The following is an 18913-nucleotide window of genomic DNA, read 5'->3' as shown; positions in this document are numbered from 1 at the left end:
CCACCCAACACGGAAGGTCTTGTGGGACACAACAGCCCAAATTTAATGGCCAAAAGCAGAATCAGACTTAGGCTGCATCCCTCGTTCTCTCCTTTCCTAGGGAGGTGGACCCCTGTGGCCCTTTGTGTCCATAGCCACTGACCAAGTGCTGGAGATTTCAAAGGTGTCTGCTTTGAGAGTGAGGGGATGGGTGCCAGCAGCTGCAGCTGCAGATTTTACTCACAGAGGTTTCTCAATGCGATTCTTTTCCTTTGCTCCTCTCACTTCTGGGTGGTGTCCTGCCTTCCCCTGGTGCCCTAAACTGTAGAACACTTTTTTTCCATTCTGTTCTGACTGTCCTCTAGCTATTTTTCTGGGAGAGAAGTGAAGTCTGTGTCTCTCTGATCTGTGGCAATTTCTTAAAATAAGACAACAATGAAGTTTGCTGCATTGATGGGCTCTTCCTTCAACAAAAGATTTCTCTGTAGCATACGATGCTGTTTGATAGCATTTTACCCATTTACAGCAGAATTTTTTCCAAATGGGAGCTGATCCTTTCACACCCTGCTGCTGCTTTATCAACTAAGTTTATGTAATATTCTAAATCCTTTGTTGTCATTTCAATAATATTCACAGCATCTTCACCAGGAGTAGATTCCATCTCAAGAAGCCACTGTCTTTGATCATCCATAAGAAGCAACTCCTCATCCAGTAGTTTTATCATGAGATTGTAATCATATCTTCAGGCTCCGCTTCTAATTCTGTCCTCTTGCTATTTCCATCACATCTGTAGTTATTTCTTCCAATGAAGTTTTGAACTCCTCAAAGTTTTAAGTTGAAATAAACGTTCCCCAAACTCCTGTTAATGTTGATAGCTTGACGTCCTCCAATAAATCAGGCTTTGTTTTTCCATTGGTAGAGCATAGGAAATGTAGATTTAGCATAATTAACGGCCCTAGGATTTTTGGAATGGTATATGAGCAACCAATGGCTTCAACTTCAAGTCTAGCTGCCTTCCCCCCTAACAAGAGAGTTAGCCTGTTTTCGGAAGGCAGGCATTGACTTTTCTCTCTAGCTGTAAAACTTCTCAATGGCATCTTCTTCGAATAGAAGGCTGTTTTGTCTACACTGAAAATCTGTTGTTTAGTGTAGCAATCGTCTTCAATTATCAAAGCTAGATTTTCAGATAACTTACTGTAGTTTCTACATAAGCACTTAGTGCTTCACCTTGCACTTTTATGTGGAAGTTGCGGAGATGGCGTCTTTCCTTAAATTTCAGGTACCAACCCCTGCTAGCTTCAAACTTTTCCTCTGCAGCTTCCTCACCTCTCTCATCTTCATAGAATTAAAGACAGTTAGGGCCTTGCTCTGGATTAGTCTTTGGTTTAAGCGAATATTGTGGCTGCTTTGATCTATTAAATCACTAAAACTTTCTTCATTTCAGCAATAAGGTTGCTTCCCTTTCTTATCATTCATGAGTATCACCTTAATTTCTTTGTTTTTTTTTCATTGATATCCTCACGGTTCGCCTTCAAGAGCTTTGCCTTTGCATGTACAACTTGGCTAATGGTTTGGTGCAAGAGGACTGGCTTTTGGCCTGTCAGGACTTTCAGTGTACCTTTCTCACTAAGCTGAATCATTTCTAGAATTTTGATTTAAAGGGAGAGACATGCGACTCTTCCTTTCACATGAACACTTAGGAACCATTATAGGGCTAGTGACTTGCCTAATTTTAATATTCTTGTGTCTCAGGGAATAGGGAGACTCAAGGAGAGGGAGAGAGACAGGGGAACAGCCATCCATGGAGCAGTCGGAACGCCACAACATTTATTGATTGTTCACTGTCTTAAATTGGTGCAGTTTTGTAGAGCCCGAAAACAATTACAATAGTAATATAAAAGATTGCTGACCACAGATCACCATAAAAGATATAAGAACAATGAATAAATTTGAAATAGTGTGAAAATTACCAAAATGTGACACAGAGTCACTGAGTGAGCATATGCTATTGGAAAAATGGTGCCAAAGGACTTGCTCAACACAGGGTTGCCAATATATAAAAAATACAATATCTAGGAATAGCAATGAAATGCAGTAAAATAGTATGTTACACTATTTTCCATTCAAACCTCCTGTGCATGCCCACCCCTTCACCGTCATCATTCTCGGCCACTGACTTTTCTTCCTATTTCTTGAGAGAATATAAGCAATGGGAAGAGAACTCACCATTCCCCATCACTAAATGAATCTGCTTTTCTGAACTAATACCCACAATCACTGCCTTTTCTCCTGGCTTCTCTCCAATTGTGATTGAAACAGCCTAGCTCCTATCAAAAGCTGAACTTCTTGCCTTTTGGATTCCATCTCCTTTCAGCTTCTTCTATGTCACCTTATCACCTCCAAGACTCACACCTTTGGTATCTAGACTTTTCTACCTGATCTCCCTTGGGCGATCCCATCCTCTTTCCTGGCTTAAAAAAACATGTGTAAACCAATAAGTCCCAAATTTATATTTGCATTTGTGACCTCTCCTTCAAGTTCTGGACTTTATCCAACTGCCTGACATCTCCATTGGATATCTAATAGATATTTCAAACTCATCATGTTCCCTTACAGCTCTTCCTCTGCCACCAGACTTGCCCATCTCAGTAAATGATTTCCAGCCACCTGATTGATCAAACTTTGCTTCCATTTTTTTTTTCCTGTTTGAAATGCTCTTCTCTGGCCATTCAGATCTCAGCTTGAATGTCACCTCCTCAGAGAGGCCTTTCCTGAACCCCCAAACCTACGGGGCCCTTTTTCCCAGTCACTAACTATCATAGCACCCAAAATGTTAAATTTTCTTCATAGAACTTACCATTTTTAAAAATTATCTTTTTCATTTATTTGTTTGCTTGGTTTTTGTCTGTCTCGCTTCCCTGGAATATAAGGTTAATGAGAGCTAGGATTTTGTCTATCTTATTTATCCCTCTGTTTTTAGGCCCAAACTTGGCACATGGTAAAATCTCATTAAAAGTATTGAATATATGAATGAATAAATAAATAATATTCAGGATACGTAAATTGTCCAAAGTCACAGAGCCAACGATTTGAACCCAGATATGGAAATCAAAGCCCAGAGAGGTTTATTAAATTAGCCATGGTCACAGAGCTGATAAATAGCAGGGAAGGGATGCTTTTCCTTCCCAGGAGGTATGTCTTCCTCCAAAGCTCCTGTTTTTATGCTGATATTCACAGTATTTTCTACATGAGAATGGTTCATTAGGGCCGTTGACCAGGAAGCTTGAAGTGGGGAGCTGGAAGCACATTAAATGTTCTGAAACTAAACAAAGCCCTGCCCTGTGGGAAAGAGAGGTGTGGAGTCTCATGACATCTGCTCTGGGTTTGCACAGGATCCCAAACCACAAAACAGTTGAACAGTTGTGGTTTGGGGATGCTTGGAGGTAATAGCGGGCCTTCACTGTCTTTAGGAGGGAAGGGATTATGAGAGTAAATGGGACATGTCCTAAAGTGGGCATCTTTGTCCTTCTACAGGTCTCGCTTTCTTGCCTGCCAGCTTGTCCTACTTCATCGGCACCAACCTCTTCGGTGTGCTGGCCAACAAGATGGGCCGGTATGTAGCCTAGAGAGCTGGGAAGGAGGGTAGGAATGTAAGAAGGGAGAGTCCTGTGGGGATTCCCTTGCACCTGGGATGAGGAACAGCTTCTCTGAGATTGAAAGTTCATGACAAGGGAGAATGGGGACTGGGTTGGTGGTGAGAGCAGTATGGAAAAAGGGGGTTCCTGAGCTTGTTGCTGTGGAAGAGGCAGTGGCTATGTGAAGGACACCCTTTGCTCTCCAGATGTTTGCTTTATGGTTCAAGAGATACAAATAATCCCACAGGGAAAAGCCATGAAAAAAACAGTACATTGGAGCAGTGATGGTCAAACCATTCCATGGAGCCCTAAAGAGTTGCCCCAGAAGTGCCTCCAATTGAGGACTGGAGGTATAAGTCTAGATTCTGTTGCTCCATTAGAATCAGAACAGCTTTACTTTTATCTTTGGTGTTCAGTGTAAATATATTTTAAAGTTTAAAAACCACTGTTGGGAGATCGTAAAGGAAAGAAACTTGGCATCCTTATGGGACTTGAGATAACCTTGAAGACCAAATAAAATATGAATAGGTTGGAGATAGCAAGAAGTTATCATTTGAACTGGGAAATAGCAAGATCCACATTTTGGTATTACTGTCATGCGCCATGTATTTTCTGAGTCACCTGATTCCTTTTATAAATGAAAAGAATATATCCCAGTATGTACTCTACTATGGAAGAGATGAGCCAGGGAAGAGAAGAGGGCTAGGAAAGGGTAGGGAAAGAGCCCTTTTGGATACAACCTGGACCTGTAGGGCTGCACTCATCTTCTCAGGTCCTAAATGGTTGCTGGAGTTTGGGGCAGTAGGGCAGACCAGTGCTGGTGGAATGGGGTGGCAGCAGGAGGGGATCTCTCCCCATAGCATGGTATAATAATGGCTTTTTTCTTGTAGATGGCTGTGCTCACTGGTTGGAATGGTGGTAGTAGGGATCAGCTTGCTCTGTGTAAGTATAATAGGGACTAGTGGAGTGAGAGAGAGATCCAGACATTTAAACATCACTTTACTTTAAAATGAGCAGAGGATTGACTTGGCATAGGTCATTGGAAAGACCGTTTCTGCTTGTGTAGGAATTAGCACCAGGAGAGCTGCCACCAGTTGAAGCTGGCATCCCCTTGAGGGTAGGTGGGGAAGGTGGGGCCAGAACCCTGAGCTCTATGTATGGGCATATGAAGTAATGTGTATTGGTATCTATTTCTGAGGCCAGCAAAATAGTGCATTTTAAGACTTCATTTAGTCATCCCACCTGCCAGGGCCCCATAAGTCAACAGGGAAACCATCACTTGTGCTTCAGACTCTGGCACTGGAACATTGGTAGGAGAAGAAAGAAAGCCTTTTCCATTTTCAAGATCCCCCTTTAAGCTCCCTAAACTCCCCGTTCTCTCTGCATGGAGATCCTCAGCACACTTGCCTCAGAGGCATGAGGTAAGTGAACATAGCTATAAAGTTTGTAGCACAGAGCCTGACCCAGCATCAGCACTCGGGAAAGCCTGGAGGCCCTGATCTGGAGCTTGGGAGGGCTCTGCTTTCACTACCAGTTCTGCCACTACCTATTTGTGTGACCTTGAACAAATCACTTCATCTCTACGGTGCTCAGTAGCATCATCTGTGTGGAGAGGATTCCAATCATTTCTATCTAACAAGGTTGTTGAGTTATTCCATATAAACCACAAACCCTGTGTCTGGCACATGAGGAGTCCACAGCGAATCCTCACCAATTTTTGATAAAATAGAAATACCCCTGTGAGGGAGTAACCCCTAAAATTTCTCCTAGCCACTAAAATCTAAAGAGTGTGCTGAGCCTTCGCGAGGTGAGTGACACCCAGAAGAGAGCAAGGACTCACCCAAGGATAGGCATTGAATGTGCTGGGATGGCAGGGTTGGGTGGCAGGAAGGGCAGGTGCCCAGGAAGGGAAGTAAGGAACCCGAAAATTCGGGAAGGAAAGGCATCCAGTGTTTTGTCAGGAGAGCGATGAGAATGAGTTTCACAGCTTGCTAATGTGCCACTTTCTCCCCCTAGCTAATGGGTAATTGGCTATGGGCCTCTGTTCTCTGGCTTGTTGTTCCAATGGCCACCAAGTTTGGGATTTCAATAAGACCTTTGGAAGGTGTTGCCAATTGAAAACAGAAGCAACTCCATTCGGCGAATAATGAGGACAGACATGTGTTTGGGTGGGGATCAGGATGGGGGTGGAGAAAGGGGAGAGTCCGTGACAGAAAAGGACCATTGTGATGGTATAATGAGGCAAGTCTGAGGTTCAAACTTCATCTTGCCCCTTATTAGCTCTGTAACTTTGGGTAGAGCATTGGATCCAAATGGCACCACTCTGGTTTTCATATCTTCAAAATGGAAGTAGATTCTTCTTCACAGGGAAGGTGTGAGAATCCAAGGAGAGAGCATACATGGCACAGTGCACATGCTTAATAGATGCATGTCACGTAAAAAGCCTTTGAGCATTTGTTCTCACCATGACCCAACTTGCTGCTGATGACCACATCCACCTTTCCCCCTGCAGGTTCCTCTGGCTCACAGTATATTTGGTCTCATTGGTCCCAATGCAGGACTTGGCTTTGCCATAGGTAAGAAGTGCTCTTTAGGGAAATGAGAAGCCTCTGAATGTTGGTTTGGGTCAGATGTCTTCCTCCCCCCTCCCTTTTCTCATCAGAGGGGGTAGGTGGAAAGGCAAACGGAGTAGAAGTAGAGCTGGTAGGGGTGTGAGAGTGGGCTCCTGATTCCTACCTGATGAATTTATTAGTGCAAACTGCATAACATGGAATAGAGCTTGGGGCTGAATGAAAATTTGAGGATCTCTAATCCAACAAAAAGCAGAGAACACAAGAGAGACAAACCAAATAGGCTGATGAAAGACACTTTGCTGATCTGGGACTTCACTGAGGAGCACTACATAAAAGGGAGATTATTGCTTAAGCAGGTTAATGTAACCCTGGTGTCTTAATTAAAAGGTCTTTAATAAAAGAGGAAGAGAAACAGTATTGTAGGTTTGGGGGAGGTTTAAACAAAAGAGAAGAAATTTATGGAGCAGGGGTAGATAATTTGCATTAAATATTGAGACTAATTCCCTAAGCAAAACAGTCTTGCATTTCAATAATAGAGGATATTTAAAAATTATTGGATTGTTAAAAAATTATTGGGGCAATTGACTTAGGCAGTCAGTGAGGGAAATAGCTTTCTAATTTTAGAGTCTGCAGTCATAACATAAGAAGTTAACGATTAAAAAAACTAAACAAAAATAAATGGAGGAGAGCAGGCAAACAGAGTAGACCGAACGGAGGAGGAGAGGAGGTCAGGATGTCCCCAGCAGGGAGGGGGCTGAGGACAGAGCTAATTAACACTGTCCTGTTTGTCCTGGCCACAGGCATGGTGGACTCTTCCATGATGCCCATCATGGGACACCTGGTAGACCTGCGCCACACCTCTGTGTATGGGAGTGTCTATGCCATCGCGGATGTAGCTTTCTGCATGGGCTTTGCTGTAGGTAGGTTGGGGTGGAAGAGAGGGGAGCACCCAGGACCTGGTGCCCCACTCCTCCTTATCTACTATTTTTTTTTAACCAGTCAGAAGTGGGGCCAAGAGGCTCTGGATATTGGACCCCAGACATCCTCTGGGTCACCCTGCTGGCTCTAGCATTGCATCATCCATGTGAAAAAGGCATAAAAATACTTGTGCATTTGCTTTACTCTTCACAGGCCCATCCACTGGGGGTGCCATTGTCCGGGCCATCGGCTTCCCCTGGCTCATGGTGATCATTGGGGTTGTCAACATCGTCTACGCTCCTCTCTGCTACTACCTGCAGAACCCCCCAGCCAAGGAGGAGAAGCTTGTAAGGGACTCTAACTCCTGCTAAACAAATACCCTCCACTGTGGCTCTCATTCCCTTTTATCCTGTGCTTATATGGCCTCCCTCTATTGATAGTCTTTCCACTTTGCCATGGTTCCTAACTCCTTTTTTTGCTTTCCCTAGATAACCACCTCCTCTCTTACACAGGACTTTTAAGAATGGTCTTAAGGAAAGAAGGAAAGAATTAAGGGCAAGGGGTCACCCAAGGCATCCTATAGTTACAAGGAAGGTGTGAAATATCAAACTATCACACCCTCCCCCTCATAAGTGGGCAGAATTCCACTGAGCACCTTTCTTCATTCATTCACTTGTTCATGTGAGTCTGGCATTATTCTTACCAGGTCATCCTCTTTTAAAGTACAAACATCCCATGGAAAGAACAGCAACCTGTGCTTTTAGTTAATAATGTACTTTTCTCTTACTTCAGCATGAGCACCCTGAGGGCCTGGATGGTTTGGAGATGGAGATGGGGTTGCTCAAAGGAAGGAAAAGACAGGAAACCCTGATAGGGGAGGATCCCTGCTCTAGCTTGCACTAACTCAGCTAGGATCCATTAAAAGCATATCAGAAGTTTGTACTGAGCAGAGTTGATATGCCTGGATACCTTGGGAGGCCCCTTGAGGTACAGGATGCAGAAAGAGGGTCCTATGCCTGTTAGGAGTCTTTTCTGAGCAACACTAGACTTACTCCAGCTGTGGGGGAAGGTGGTGGGAGGCAGGTAGAAGAGGCGCCATGTTTTCTCTTTTTCTTGCTGCAGGCAATTCTGAGCCAGGACTGCCCCATGGAGACCCGGATATATGCAACCCAGAAGCCCACAAAGGAATTTCCCCTGGGGGAGGACAGCGAGGAGGAGCCTGACTGTGAGCAGTAGCATCAAAAAGAGTTCCTGTGTCTTGTAGACCCGAGGCTAAGACTTCAGCAGCCAGCTCTTGCCCTGGAATCCATCATGAAGGGCTGCTCAGCTGGCTTCATGTCCCTCTGCCCTGGGAGTCTGCTTGCCTTTCCTCTCACCAAGAGTGCCATTTCTCACGTCTCTCCTCACCTGGGCAACCCGAGTCGGGTGCTGGAAGTGGCCTACCTTTGTGGGAGAACAGGAGTGATGCTCTCTCCCAGGCCACTGTGAGGCTGATTAGACCTGAGCTCTGATGGTTCTGCAAGGGGTGACTCCTTCAAAGGACAGTGTGCCTCGAAACAAGCCTCTATGATCCATTGTCCTAGTTTTCTTTGGTGTGTTCCCAACAGGTTGTAAGAATTTGTCCTCTATCACTAGGTGTGTTCCTCCCTGAGTTTTCTCAACTGAATGGAATGTGTCCTCAACATACTCTTGACAAATTGCCAGTTTGGGAACACTTTATCTGGTGTTCAAAAACTGAGTGTTTTTTTTTTTTTTTGGTGAAACGTACAGTTGCTAAGGGGACTTTGCCCTTGGTGAAGGGAGTTTTCCTATTTTCTTCATTATCAAATGGAAAAGGAAAGAGCCTCTTTCTCATGTGCTTGAGTTACTGACATTCTTATTTCATCTGTGTGTTTCTGCCTTTCCTGAGCCTCTTAGAAATAAAAGTCGGAGAAGGACTGGAAAATAGTGTTTTAACCCCCAGATTTCATGAAAGAAGTGGAAACCAACTGACCTGAAACCCCAACTGTTCATTTCATGATATGAGGGTTATAATGAGGCATGGTTCACACTTTTTAATGAATAATCTATTACCTAATTCAGGCATGATAAACCAGATGCCCTTTTAGAGCAAATGAGAGTGTGTGGGCACATAAGTAGGTACTATAGATATTATGACATTTTACCACCTTTTTGAAATAGTTATTAACCTAAGTGCTGTATGGGGTGATGGGATTTCAAAGAGATGGGAGACATGGTCCCCACCCTTAAGCAGCTTCCCATGAATTCGGGAAAACATGATAATTGTAAAATTTAGTCATAGTGCAAGTTAGAATAAACTTTGTGTTCCAATAAAATGAGGCAGGAATGCTCAGAGTCTGCGTGTGGAACAATGGGGAGACAGAGCTGGGGCGGAAATGGAGAGCCCTGCAGGGCCAAGTTATGGGTGAGGGGGGTGGGAATCCTGTATATCAGAATAGGGAGATCAGATTTACTCTGGAACGAGACCAGGCTCTGATTCATGCACTCCTAGGCAGGAGTTTGGTGGGCTCAGGGCAAACCTTTAATTACCAGAACACATTTAACCTGAACCCCTCAGTGGATCCTTATCACTGATTATCCATTATCACCTGATTTAGGAATGTGTTTTAGAGGGTTGGATTAACCAGACTTAAATAACAAAACCACATGTGCTTATATCATCACGTAGTTAGTTTGTCTCATATTCTGAAGGAGCCCAAAAGTAAAATTAGAAAATTGTCTGCCAAAACATATGAGCTGCTACCACAAATGCAGAATGAGAGAATTGCCAATGGGACTCTTGTACAAAGGTGGGAGTGGGATAGGGTGGGCTGGGGAGGGGCAGGGAGCACCGGCAATGATAAATCACTGATTCTCACATCCACGCAGAGCAGGCTTGATAATGAAGGATGGACTTATTGCAGAAATGAACATATTAAAAGAATAGGATGACGGTTTTAAAAGAACTCATCCCTTACCTCCCAGTTAAAATTGTTTGAGTAATAGGCAACATATCAATAAAGGGGAAGCAGTGGATATAATTTATTTAGACTTTCAAATACCATTGTCAAGAGCCATAACCAAATACTACAAAGGAAGTCAGGGGACAGTTTTAATTATAGATCAGGAATAGGCTTAAAGACTATAAATATATACTATGCATAGAGAGTATAAAAAGAAGGGTCCCACAAAAATAGAAAAAGGAATTGAACTTTGTATTAGCTTCCTAATGCTGTTATAACAAATTACCACAGACTGGGTGCTGTAAAGCAACTGAAATTCATTCTCACTGTTCTGGAAGCTCGAAGTCCAAAGTCGAGCCACCAGCAGGGTCATGCTCTTTCTGATCTGTAGGAGGAACCTCTCCCTGCTCTTCTAAGCTTCTGGGGGCTCCCAGCTATCTTCGGCATTCCTTGGTCTGCCATTACATTGCTCTAATTTCTGCCTTTGTCTTCCCATGGATGTCTTCCCTCTATGTGTGTCTGTGTCTTTGTATGTCAAACCTTCCTCTCTTTTTAAGGACACCAGTAATTGGGTTTCCGACCCACTCTAATCCAGCATGACCTCAGCTTCACTTGGATATACTGGCAAAGACCCTATTTCCAAATAAGGTCTCACTCAGGTTCTAGGAGGATATGGATTTTGTGGGGACATTATTCAAGTCAGCACCTTCTTTATTAATGGCTTTATAAATAATAGGAAGAAGAAGATGATTAGTGAGCAGCTCTGAAAGCACTAGAGAGCTATGATTGGGGTTAACATTAGATAATATTACCTCTCCCCATGTTGTCCTACTTATGGAATTCATTATTACAAGATATAGCTCTTGCAGAAAAAATAAACTTTAATAGAAATATTGTCTCTATTCCTGGAGGCAGCTTTTAATGCTCATATGTATCTAATCTCTGATGTTGACATGAAGTAAGAGCAATGCAGCCTTTCCACTTAGTGTCCTCGGATGTCCCTGGGTATGATGATGCAAAGCATCTCTGCTGTTCTTAACTCCTGTTAACCCTCCCCACATAGTCTGAGCTTTATAAGCAATGGTGCAAGAGATGCTGTGCTACACAACTCAGTCCTGCTGAGTTCACTCCCATAATCTTCTCTATAGGAGGAAGGCCTTTCTCTGGAACAAGGGAGGATTGGAGCAAAAGTGGCTATGTTAATAGTAGGAGATTTAACTATACCATTTTCAATAATGGATAAAACTTTTGGACAGATTAAAAAGGAAATAGAAGACTTAAGTAACACAATAAGCCAACTAGACCTATCAGATATATATAATACTTCATCAAAAACAGAACACACATTCTTCTCTAGGGCACATGGGCTCTTCTCCAGGATAGACCATATATTATGTCACAAAATAAGTCTCAGTATGTTAGAAAAATATTGAAATCATGCAGTGTATCTTCTCTGACTATAATGGAATGAAGCTGGAACTCAATAAAAGAGGGAGAACTGGAAAATCCACATATATATGGAAATTAACAACTCACTCTAAAAAAGAAGGTACCATAAGGGATCAAAGCATATGTCATAAGGTAAATTACGGAATATATTGAGGTGAATGAAAATGCAAACACAGCTACCATAACTTAAGGGATGCTCTAAAAGTTTACATAAAAAGGAGAAATATTGCAAATCAGAGACATAACCTCACAACTGAAGAATCTAGGAAAAGAAGAGAAAAACTAAACCCAAAGCAAGAAGAAGGAAAGAAGGAAAGATTACAGTTTAGGTAAATGGCAGAGAATTAAACAATAGAGAGACTCAGCAAAATTGAATGTTGGGGTGCGGGTATATGGGGACCTCATATATTTTAAATGTAACATTTAAAAGATAATAAAGAAGAAAAAAATTAAAAATATTGAACTATCAAAAAAGATTAATAAAATTCAAAAACTTAGCTAGACTAACATGAAAAAAGAGAGGATGCACATAACTAAAATCATAAAGGGAAACGGGGACATTACTACTGGACCCACAGAAATAATGCTTTAAATGCATATATGTATGTCCACAAATTAGACAACCTTGATGAAATGGACAAATTCCTAAACACACACAAACTACCCATACTGACTTAAGAGAAAAATAGATCTCAACAGACTAATGACAAGTAAAGATTGAAACAGTAACCAAAAACTTTCCCCAGAGGAAAAGTCTAGGACCAAATGACCTCACTGGTGAACTTTACCAAACATTCCAAGAAGAATTAACACCAAATCCTGCTCAAACTCTTCTAAAAAATTGTAGATGAGGGAACAATTTCTAACTCATTCTCTGAGGCCCACATTACCTTCATACCAAAGCCAGACAAAGATACCACAAGACAAGAAAATTACGGAAATATATGTCTTATGAATATAGTTGCAAAATCCTCAACAAAATATTAGCAAGTCAAATCCAGTAACACATTAAAAGAATTATGCACCATGATCAAGTAGTATTTATCCCAGGTATGCAAGGGTAGTCCAACATAAGAGAGTCAATTAATGTAATACATCACATTAATAAAATCAAAGATAAAAACATAGGATGATCTCAACTGGTTCAGAAAAGGCATTTGACAAAATCCAGCACCCATTCTTAATAAAACTGTTAGTAAACCAGGAATGGAAGAAACTGTCCTCAATATGAAAGAGGGCACATATGAAAAACCTCCTACGAATATCCATACTCAATGGTGAAAGACTTTCTTCTAAGAGCTGGAACAGGACAAAATGCCTACTCTCATCAGATTACTCAACATTATTCTGGAAGTTTTAGCCAGAGCAATTAGGCAAGAGAAAGAAATAAAAGTAATCTAATTTGGAAAGGAAGAAGTAAAAATTTCCCTATTTGCAACTGACATGATCCTAGGTATAGAAAATCCTGGAAAACATACAACAAAGTTAATGGGTCTAATAAATGAATTCAGTAAAGTGGCAAGGTACAGGATCAAAACACAAACATTGGTAGTGTTTCTGTACATTGGTAATGAACAATTTGATGAAGATGAAATAAAAAATGCATGAAAAATTACAACTAAAAGGAATAATTTTAATAAAAGATGTTGTGACAGGTTGATATTATTTATGAATTCCAAAAAGAGATATTGATTATGTTTGTAAACTGGTCTGTTCCTCTGGGCATGATGTGCTTTTTTTGATAGATTTTTGATAGATTTTTTTGATAGATTACATTTACTTGATTAAATCAAGATTAGGGCTTTGATTCGATCAAGTCATTAGGGCATGCAGGGTTGAGTGGCTGCCCCCTTGCTGGGCTGTATTAATGGACACTCAGTCTAGAACACAGAAGCAGATACACAGAAGAGCACAGAGGAAGAGAGACAGCTCCCCAGACATAGCAGAGGCTCCCCGGGGAAGAGAGATGAGCCATTCCCCTGACAGTCTAGAGCTGACCTTGTGAGGGGAACAGAGCAGCTGAGTCTGGAAAGAATGAGTCCCAGGGAGAGAGATGAGCCTGTGCCAGCCTCCAGCTGAGACTGGAAGAAGCTGGATCCATGGAGCCTTAAGAAGGAAGAGAAAGGCTGAACCCTCATAGACAGTGGCTGCCATCTTGCTTCAACACCGTGGCAACAGAATTTGATGAGAAACTAATCTTGAGTCAGACCCTTTAGGGCCTTGTAACTCTTAGCTTTTACCCAAATAAATATCCTCTGTAAAAACCAGCAGATTTCTGGTATTTTGCATCAGTATCCCTTTGACTGACTAATACAGATATAAAGGACTAGTACATGGAAAACTATAAAACTGCAAAAAGATGTCAAAGAAGATGTAAATAAATGGAAGGACAATCTATGCTCATGGATTGGATGACTAAATATTAAGATATCATTTCTACCCAAACAAATTTACAAATTCAATGCAATCCCAATAAAAATTCTCACAGTCTTCTTTGCATAAATAGAAAAGCCAGTCATTAAATTTATATGGAAAAGTAAGGGGACCTTGAATAGCCAAATACTGTCTTACTAAAGAACAAAGGTGGAGGGCTCACACTTCCTAATTTTAAAACTTTTAATAAATTAATCAAAACAGCATGGAGGGAAGCAGATTTGGCTCAAGTGATTGAGTTCCTGCCTACCACATGGAGGTCCCGGGTTCAGGTCCCAGTGCCTCCTGGGGAGGACAGACAGATGCCTGCACCCACTGCCATGAGAGCTAGATGCTATAACCCATCGCAAGTGGAGCTAGACACCACAACCCGCTTCAACGAGAGTTAGACACTGCACTCTGCAGTAGCAAGATGCCTAAACACACAGATGCCACAAAACCAGCAGAAATCACAGCCTGTGGGGAACTGATGTGGCTCGGGCCATTCAGCATTCGCCTCCCATGTTAGCCGTCACAGGTTTGGTTCCCAGTGCCTCCTGGAGAAAGATGAGCAAACAATGAGCAGGCAGACAAGAGAACCATCTCGAAGAGGGGTGAGGGATAAATTAAAATAAATAATTAAAATAAATAAAGTAAAAAAATTCTTTTAAAATAACCATCATGGAACTGGAAAAAGGGCAGATATATAGTCCCATGAAATAAAACTAAGAGTTAGAAATAAACCTTCACATCTATCACCAATTGATTTTTAAAAAATCAATTTTATTATACATATTAATGAAGCATACAATCCATTGAAAATGTGCAATCAGTGGTATTTAGTACAATTGCACAGTTGTGCATTCATCATGTCAATCATTATTAGAGGATTTTCATTATTCCAATAATAACAGTAAACAAAAACAGACCAAAACTCCAACCTCAGTAATCATCTTTCAATCTCTCTAAGTCCCCTGCTGTACATTCTGTACATATATTTTGTATAGATGGAGTCATACAAGATGTAGCACTTTTGTCTAGTTTCTTTCACTTAGTATATGTAGCAGGTTGATATTGCTTATGAATTCCAAAAATAGACATTGGAGTATGTTTGTGAACTGATCGGTTCTTCTGGGCATATTAGACTGGATTGGATTTAGAAGTTTCATTTTTACTTGAAATTAAATAATGATTAAAGCATAGGGCCATGTCAGTAGGACCTTGAAAATGACCTGGCAGAGGAGAAAGTGGGAGTTTTAATGTTGGAGCCCAAGGAAGTGAACACATAGAGAAGCAGACCCATGAGGAAAGAGAGAAGACTCCATTAGACACTGCAGAGGCCCTGGGAGGAGAGACGAGCCATTCCCCTGATAATCTACAGCTGACCTTGTGGAGAGACCAGAGCAGCGGAGCCTGGAAAGAAATGAGCCCTGGGAGAGAGACAAGATTTATCCCAGCCTACAGGTGAGATCAGAAGAAGCTGGGACCATGGAGCCAAGATGGGAAGAGGGAGCCTGATGCCTTGCAGACCTTGGCAGCCATCTTGCTCCAACACTGGCACCAGACTTTGGTGAGGGAAGTAACTTACTCTTTATGGCCTGGTGACTGTAAGCTTCTACCCCAAGTAAATACCCTTTACAAAGGCCAACATATTTCTGGTACTTTGCCTCAGCACCCCTTTGGCCGATTAATGCAATATAAATCCTTTTCAAATCCTTATTGAAAGCTTATTAATATGTTATATTTTACTGATAATATTTTGCTTTGGTTGTATTTTTGCCTGATATTAACTTCTTGTAAAAGTAGCATACATTTGCTCAATTTCAAGAAAAACAGTCTTATACCTACAGTATTACCCATATTCATATTTCACATAAGGTTTTGCTATGCTATACAGTCCCATGTTACATTTTAGCCTTCCTTTCAGTAATACACATGAACTTAGACTTTCCCTTTCAACCACTGTCATACCATGTATTAGCTCTGCTAGTTACAAACACTATGATATGCTTTCACTATTTATATTCATTTCCAAAGATTTATGAACAACCTTTTTTACCAACTCTGCAGAGATTAACAATCAACTTCCCATTCTCTAACTTCATTCTATTTTCTGATGACCTATATTCTAGTTATTAACTCCATGAGTTTATAAAATATATTTAGTTCATAATGGTGCAGTCACACTGTATTTGTCCTTTAGTGTCTGCTGTGCTTCAATCAACATAATGTCCCCCAGGTTCATCCATGTTGTCATATGCTTCACGACTTTGTCTCTTCTTACAGCTGTATAATATTCCATCATGTGTATTTACCACAGTTTGTTTCTATTCATTGGCTGATGGACACCTGGGTTGTTTCCAACTTTGGACAATTGTGAATAACCACTCTGTGAACATCAGTGGGCAGATGTCTGTCATGTCACTGCCTTCAGTTCTTCTGGGTGTGCACCTAGTCATGGTGTTGCCGGGGCACATGGCAAGCCTACATCCAGCTTCCTTAGGAACTGCCAGTCTTCCCCAGTGGTGTATCACTCTGCATTCCCACCAAGGGTGAAGAAGCATTCCTATCTCTCCACATCTTCTCCAATACTTGTAGTTTTCTGTCTTTTTAACAGTGGTCATTTTAATAGGTGTGAAATGAATCTCAATGTACCTTTACTTTGCATTTCCTTAATTGCTAGTGATGTTGAACTTTTTTTCATGTGGCTTTTTTTTTTCACATTTGTATTTCTTCTTTGGACAGATGTTTATTCAAATTTTTTGTCCATTTTTTAATTGGGTCATTTGTCTTTTGATTGTTGATTTGTAGTATCTTTTTATATATCATGGATATTAAACCCTTATCAGATATTCTCCCACTGAGGAGGCTGCCTTTTCACCCTTTTGATAAAGTCCTCAAAAGTGTTTAATTTTATTTGTGTAATATAAGTTTCTTTTAAAAATAAAAAAATGCACTGAAAAAAAGTGTTTAATTTTGAGGAGGTGGTGTTTATCTATTCTTTCTTTTGTTGCTTGTGGTACATTACATTAGTTGATTTTCTTGTGTTAAACCACCCTCACATAATAGGGAAAAAATTCCACTGTTGGTTTCTATCTACACGTATTTTGTTGAGAATTTTTGCATCTATGTTCATTCAAGAGATTGGTCTGTAATTTTCTTCTCTTCTAGTATCATTAACTGACTTTGGTATTAGGGCGACACTGGCTTAAAAAATGTGTTTGTTATTTTTCCATCCTCCAATACTTTTGAAAAGTTTAGACAGGAAAGTTGTTAATTCTTCTTGAAATGCTTGGTAGTATTCACCTGCAAAGCCATCTAGTCCTGGACTTTTCCTTGTTGGGAGATTTTTTTTTAGGTTTTCTTTTTTCATTATAAGAGAAAGAAACCTAACTCTTCAGAAATCCTAAAGGAAAGGAATATCTTGCACTCATGGAAAAAGACACCAGAATACAAAATTATAATTGTATGACTCCAGGCCTTCACCATCTCTTCAAAGGCAGAGATGGGAAAAAGGGTACTGAAGCCAATACAAAATTCTGTAAAACAGAAAGACTTAGAAACCCTACAAATATGATTAAAATGTAAGCTTGTTTTGCCTAAAAATTTTTTTAATATATCAAAAAGCCTGCTTTAGTGACATGCTACTCCCACCAGAAAATAACCCCAGAACCCCCTTGTTGGAACATGCTTAAGTTGGCCAGGCACCTCATATTGCCAACCCCCCCACCTGGGTATATGCAGCACATGTGTGTCTTTTAAACCCGGTGACTTCCACTGCTAGTCACCTGCTTCCCCTGCTAATGGACCATTTCCACTCCCTTCAGAAAGGTGGGCAGGACACAACCAAACTCTTTATATGGTAGGGAGGGAATAATGGCCCTAAATAGCCAACTTTTCAAGCAGTACCTCTTCCACCCCCACTCAAAAAGAGATGCTTATTTCTAACCACATTATTTGCATCAAATTTGCCTCCACACACTTAGAATGCTTTTTCTCCTTTAGAAAAACACACATACCCATGCACCCACATATATACATACATACATTCATATCTATATACATATATTTGTTTTTAGATTTAAATATAAAAATACTACTCTGCTTTGTCTTATAAATGGAGGACCAAGAGATAGGAACCTTTTCTTCTTAAGGTGGGGAGGGGTCTCTCTCGTTACTCCTCTGATCGCTTTGGGGCTAGAGCATTTAGCCCCAGGCCAGGGAAGCTTAACGCCAAGAGAACAAGGGCGTTTTCCTCCTGATCTCCCTAACCTTCTTTCCCTACTAATCCCCACTTCTAAATTGGCTATAATGTTTCCAAAAATGGAACTTCCCACCAAAAGGGAGGAGGTATTCTAATTATAGAGTAGTCAGGGCTCCCTCACCTTTAGTTTCCTCACAGAAAAAGCCCTACTCTCCTTTCACAAACACAGTTGCTCTCTGTGCAGACAGCTATGAACACGGCACAAACACACCTGAATAAATGGAAGCAGTGGTTAAGTCTCCCCACCCCCTCGCCACTAAGGCTCTATTTCCTCAGTCTTTAAAAGCTTCAATGATAGGAAAAAAGGAGTGGGGTGGGATGGAGTGCAGAGATTAAGAACCTGACCCCTCTACCGGGTGTTGGGAGATTCTGATGAGTGATTCAATCTATTTATATGTGATTGGTTTGTTGATTTCTTGAATTTCTTGTAGAGTCGATGTAGGTTATTTGTGTTGCTAGGAATTTGCCCATTTCTTCTAGGTTGTCTGGTTTGTTGACATACAATTTCTCCTGATATCCTCTTATGATCCTTTTTATTTCAGTGGGGTCAGTCATAATGCCCTCCCTTTCATTTCTGATTTATTTTCATCTTCTCTTCTTTTTCTTTGTTAGTCTAGCTAAAGATTCGCCAATTTTATGGAACTCAAAGAACCAGCTTCTGGTTTTGTTGATTTTCTCTATTGTTTTATTTGTTCTCAATTCCATTTATTTCTGCTCTAA

The 18913-nt window shown here is 41.0% G+C and overlaps 1 protein-coding gene across 1 annotated transcript in view; it reads left to right on the top strand.

Annotated features, from left to right (window-relative positions):
- SLC18A1 (solute carrier family 18 member A1) overlaps window positions 1-8401 on the top strand; it is a 32343-nt gene extending 23942 nt beyond the window's left edge. Inside the window, exons 10-15 of the mRNA XM_058289787.2 lie at window positions 3514-3592; window positions 4505-4556; window positions 6127-6190; window positions 6988-7107; window positions 7319-7452; window positions 8228-8401. Of these exons, the coding sequence (XP_058145770.1) occupies window positions 3514-3592; window positions 4505-4556; window positions 6127-6190; window positions 6988-7107; window positions 7319-7452; window positions 8228-8341 (563 nt within the window). The 3' untranslated portion in view covers window positions 8342-8401. The remainder of the gene's footprint in view (window positions 1-3513; window positions 3593-4504; window positions 4557-6126; window positions 6191-6987; window positions 7108-7318; window positions 7453-8227) is intronic.
- The last annotated feature ends 10512 nt before the right edge of the window (window positions 8402-18913 follow it).

This window comes from Dasypus novemcinctus, chromosome 29 (assembly GCF_030445035.2).
Source record: "Dasypus novemcinctus isolate mDasNov1 chromosome 29, mDasNov1.1.hap2, whole genome shotgun sequence".
NCBI lineage: Eukaryota > Metazoa > Chordata > Mammalia > Cingulata > Dasypodidae > Dasypus > Dasypus novemcinctus.
The sequence above is the reverse complement of the archived record's forward strand: the minus strand, read 5'-3'. Positions and strand labels throughout refer to the sequence as shown.